At 41.9% G+C, this 5,199-nt stretch overlaps 1 protein-coding gene across 1 annotated transcript; it reads right to left on the bottom strand.

Annotated features, from left to right (window-relative positions):
• Positions 1 to 3,267: 3,267 nt before the first annotated feature.
• LOC112461431 lies at positions 3,268 to 4,143 on the bottom strand. The gene has a single exon (XM_025026675.1). The coding sequence runs from the start codon at positions 4,141 to 4,143 to the stop codon at positions 3,268 to 3,270; it is 876 nt and encodes a 291-aa protein (XP_024882443.1).
• Positions 4,144 to 5,199: the final 1,056 nt, after the last annotated feature.

Below are 5,199 nucleotides of genomic sequence, written 5' to 3'. Positions count from 1 at the left end.
AGAGAGAGAGAGAGAGAGAGAGAGAGATTTGATTTTGATTTTGATTTTGATATATTTATATGCCCAAGCATATGCTAAAGGGCAACAATACACATAGCATCCTAACATTACAAAGTATATGAGTGTTAAGACATAGCGGAAAGTACATTGAATGTGACGCAACTTAAATTTAGAGAAACTATAACTGAAGCATAATGTGAGTCACAGTCAACATCACAGACGCAAACTATAGTAGTATACAAGGTATAAAACGCAACTTAATCTATAAGTATATTATTAAATCTATAGGGTATAAAACGCAACTAAAACTATCGAACTAGAATAAAGACAAACACAAGATAAAAATTCACTACAACTAACAAACAAAACTTAGCTCTCAAATTCGGCTGAGAATAAATAAGCTCGAAGGAGACTTTTGAAAGACGGTAATGACGACGCCGATGTAACATGATCCGGCAGAGATTGCCAAAAGTAAATCGACGAAAGATGGAAGGAATTCCTATAAGTAACCGTCCTATGAGCGGGAATATGAAAGGCATGCAAAGAAGTGAGCCGACGTTCAGATCTTCGCAGCAATGGATCAGGAGGTGTGAAAAGTTCACGTAGATATACCGGTGAATTCATGAAGACAAGCCGATACATTTGGCAACCCATGAAATAAAGCCTTCTGTTCTCAACCGAAAGCCAGCCGAGACGACGTCTAAACGGGGTAATATGTTCATCCCGCCGCAAATTAAAGATAAATCTAACACAGCAATTAGCTAGCTTCTGTAATTTACTGTTTAATTCACTACTCAAACCATGATACACCAGGCAGCAATAGTCTATGTGAGGTAGTACTAGAGTTGTAACAAGCTTGATTCTTAGCTCAGTGGAAAGAGAATTCATATTGAATTTCAGCTTATATAACGCTCCATGGACCCTCTGCGAAACATGTGAAATATGTTTTCTCCACGATAGATTCGACTCAAAGAAGACTCCCAAATTCTTAACTTCACTTACATAAGGTAAGGGCGTATTATTAACAATTACTGGTGGAAGAAGGTCAAGGTCTAAATTACTAACATTAGTCCTGCTGCCGAAAATAATTACTTTGGATTTGGCGGGATTAAGATTCAAGCCATTCGCCCTTGCAAAATCAAAAATCGCGTTAGCATCACTAGAGATCAACATAAGATTGTGGAGTAGATCTTTAAGATGACATGAGCGATAAATCTGGATGTCATCCGCAAATATCATATGTTCAGAGTGGATTATGACTCTGCCAATGTCATTGATATAGAGGGTAAATAAAGGAGGACCAAGTACTGAACCTTGAGGCACTCCACAAAGCACAGACAACCAAGACGAAAAATTACCCACATCATCAACCACTGCTTGCGATCGACCAGTAAGATATGAATAAATCCATAAAAGAACAGAATCAGAAAAACCTAACTCCTTAAGTTTAATCAAAAGTTGAGGATGCGGGACTGTATCAAACGCTTTACTAAAGTCGAATAGAACCATAATCGTTACTAATCCTTTTTCGATCGACTTCTTAATGTCATCACATACGCGAAGAAGTGCAGATTGAGTGTTATGACACGGGCGATAAGCAGACTGTCTTGGATTAATAAGGTCGTATTTAGTTAAATAATCAGAGATTTGTGAGGATACAATTCTCTCAAGCAGTTTAGACAGTTCAGGCAGATTTGCTATGGGTCTTGTGTCGGATGGAGACAGAGGGATGCGAATCTTGGAAAGTGGGCGAATAAGAGCACGTTTCCATTGAGACGGATACACTGAAGCTTCGAGTGAGCGATTGAATAAAGCAGTTAGACACGAAGAGATAATAGGCCACGCTATCCGTAATATATACAGTGGTATTCCATCTACCCCAGTCGCATAAGAATGGAGAGGTCGCGTGGAAATAAGCTTAAAGACTTGATCAGGTGTTATAGTAGAAAAACAGAATTCAGGATGTTGAGAAGGACGCACAGCATGGCTAATGGCAGTAACAATGTCAACACGTGTAGAAGGTAACTGAGCCGAAGACACTGATACATAAAATTCATTCAGTTGATTGGGAGTGAAAAAATGCAATGGAGAAACCAAAGTTGATTTAGCAAGACCGAGTGAAGCTAGTTCTTTCCAAAGCTTGGCGGGATCAGTAATATTCTTAAGAGTATTGAATTGAAATTCACTTTTGGCTCGTTTAATATCAATATTTAGCTGATTACGAAAAAGTTTATAGGTGGCGTAGCCAAGTAAACTATTAGTACGTCTAGCCTGTTTGAATAACCGATTACGAGTACGAATACGAGAAATAATTTCATTTGTGAGCCACCTCACCGGGGGCTTCCTGATCACAATCGCACGATTGGGAGCGAATTTGTCAAGTGCCTCAAGCAATCCACCAGATAGAATCTCGCAGAATCCATCAACATCAGTATCAGACACATCTCCTATTGCAGTCCGCACACCATCAGCTATGGATTGAAGATACTGTTCAAACTCAGAACAATCAATACTCCTGAAGTTGCGTCGAGTAACAGAACGCACAGGTGTCGGATCACAATTGAAAAGCATCGACAGCTCAATAAGATCATGGCCAGCAATAAAAGGACTCTGAGATTTAGTAAATGATAACAACTTGTCAATGTCATCCACAACCAAAACGTCCAGCCATGAATCTGAGGTCGCAGTATGATAAGTAGGTTCAGAGTCAATTATATGCAGTGATAAGCCAGACATAAGTTCACGCAAGTATCTCGATTCGTAACAAGTTGACAACAAATTACAGTTCAGATCTCCGCCTATAATAATATTCTTGTAAAGGTGCGAATAGCTTGTCAGTGATTCAACAAAATCGTGTAGGAGAAGGCCCTTAGGTCGCCTATAAATGGACGCAAATAAAACAGATTCGCCCTCAGGGCAACGTACTTCAAGAATGAGATACTCGGGTGCACCCTCGCTGGCATTACAGGAAGTAGCGATGATTTTTACTTTGAGCGAGTGATGCACATAGCATGCCACCCCTCCGCCAATCCGCCCCACTCTGTCGTGACGAATCAAGAAATAGTTATCTAAGGCGACCAGTTGATCAGAAACATTCGTATTAAGCCACGTTTCCGAGACAGAGATAATATGATAGAAGTTAGTGCGGAAATATAAGCGTATAAAATCGATATGCCCGCGAAGAGAATTAGCATTAAATTGAGCTACATTAAACTGGCGTGACTGTCGACAAGGATTAATAGAGATCACTGAGTTAGGCCAGACGGGTCAAATAAGCTTTGCAAGATCAGCGGCATTGTCAATGTGAACAATTGTGTCGCCATCAGCTCTCCTGACACAAATGCGACCACTGCTCACCCAGACATACTTGTACGATTTTTGCTTGGCAGTTCGCTTAGTCTGCTGCAAGAGATCATAAGCAACTTTAGATAAGAGCTCGTTGACGTATATTTTACGTTCAGAACTGTCGCCGCATACCTCTTCCTGTGTAAGAGTACGTTTGGATCGCTTTTTTGCAATGACGATATCACGAACAGCCGCCGAGGCTAATGTGACAATAAGCGAAGTTGTGTCTGAAGGGGTCAAAGGTTTGCTGCCCGCAACCGCCAGGAGAGGCCCGCGAACAACAGCTCTGACATTAAGAACATGACATAACAGATTAGGAATGTCAAGAGCTCGAAACACATTTTTAACAAATTCGTCAGACGAAACCGACAATGCCGCTGGGACACCAGAAATAATTAATTTGTTACTATTACTATCCTCGTCACGAACTAAGGGGGCAGAGAGAGTTGTCTTCAACTCACTAACCTCGCGCGCAAGGGCCGCACTCTCCCGCTCTAATTCAGTAATACGCTGACAGTTACGTTCGACCTGATCAGCAATACGGTTTAATTGATTAAGCTTATCGTTAATTTCATCATTAGTACGCTGTTGACTCTCAATAAACGTAGACATTCTAGCATCGGATACCTTTAGTTGTTCAATCAATCTCAACAAAAGATCATTAGTCTTAGACTGAGACTGAGTTAGATCCTGAGTGCCAGAGAGCAAGACATCGCTGACATTACTGATTCTAGGCGAAGTAGAACTAAAAAATTCAGAGAGCTGTGAACTCTGACCATCTCTTGGTGTTAAAGGCATCGTCAATCGCAGTTTGCAACAGGAACTCGCAGCCTTAGTAATAACATACGCCTTAACACAGCCGGGATGAAAAACTCTGCCGCACTCAGGACAAGATACTGAATTACCGACGATTGTTTTGGTGCATTTGATGCATTTAGAGCACGCGCGCTGCATGGATTACAGCTAAGAAAAGCAGTCAATAGTCAATGAGTAAATATAGAAAGTGACAATGTCACCAAACGCAATTCACAGATTCAGTGCGAGTACTATAATATAAGTTAGATAGTCACATGTACACATCCGACCGCATGCGATAGAGTGCAGAAAGAGCAGGAGTAAGCGCATACACTGTAAGAACGTTTTCGCAGACGGTTGACGCAAAAATTCAAAATACGTAACAAGAGTAGGTATAATGCATGTGACCAGCCAAAAGACTCGTTTATATCACCAACTCATGCACGCACCCACCGCTGTCAGGCCCCACTTCAGTCAGGAGAGCCACATGTCCCAATGGATCCCGAAACTATATCGGCAGCGCAGGCATGCAGGACAGCCAACCAGTAATGAAGCTCACTAAGACCGCAAGTGCACATCCGAAGAGTAGTAGATGTAGAAAAGAGTAGCTCAGTCAGGAGAGCCACATGTCCTAACGGAAATCCCGAAACTTCACTGGCAGCGCCGGCATGCAGGACAGCCAACCAATAATGGAGCTCACTAAGACAGCAGTGCACATCCGAGGAGTAGTAGGTGCAGAAAAGAGTAGCTCAGACGGCAGGCACATGCGCAACAGAGGTCGATGACTTCCACGGAATGATTCTCGGAAATTAGGTTAAGATTAGCAAGAATACTTATTACCCAATTGTCGAGAATAGAATAATGGTACCGTTATAAATGAGTACGCCGCGTGACAAGCAGCAAAAGCCCTGCTTATACCTGCAACAAAGTGGCCCGAAGGCACCCACAACAGCGACAATATGCACTTAAAACAGGAGCAATGAGCAAAGACACGTTGCTGTACTTACAAGAGAGAGAGAGAGAGAGAGAGAGAGAGAGAGAGAGAGAGAGAGAGAGAGA

This window comes from Temnothorax curvispinosus, unplaced genomic scaffold (assembly GCF_003070985.1).
Source record: "Temnothorax curvispinosus isolate PA1 unplaced genomic scaffold, ASM307098v1 QBEX01011375.1, whole genome shotgun sequence".
Taxonomy (NCBI): Eukaryota; Metazoa; Arthropoda; class Insecta; order Hymenoptera; family Formicidae; genus Temnothorax; species Temnothorax curvispinosus.
This window is presented reverse-complemented; position numbering and strand designations above follow the sequence as displayed.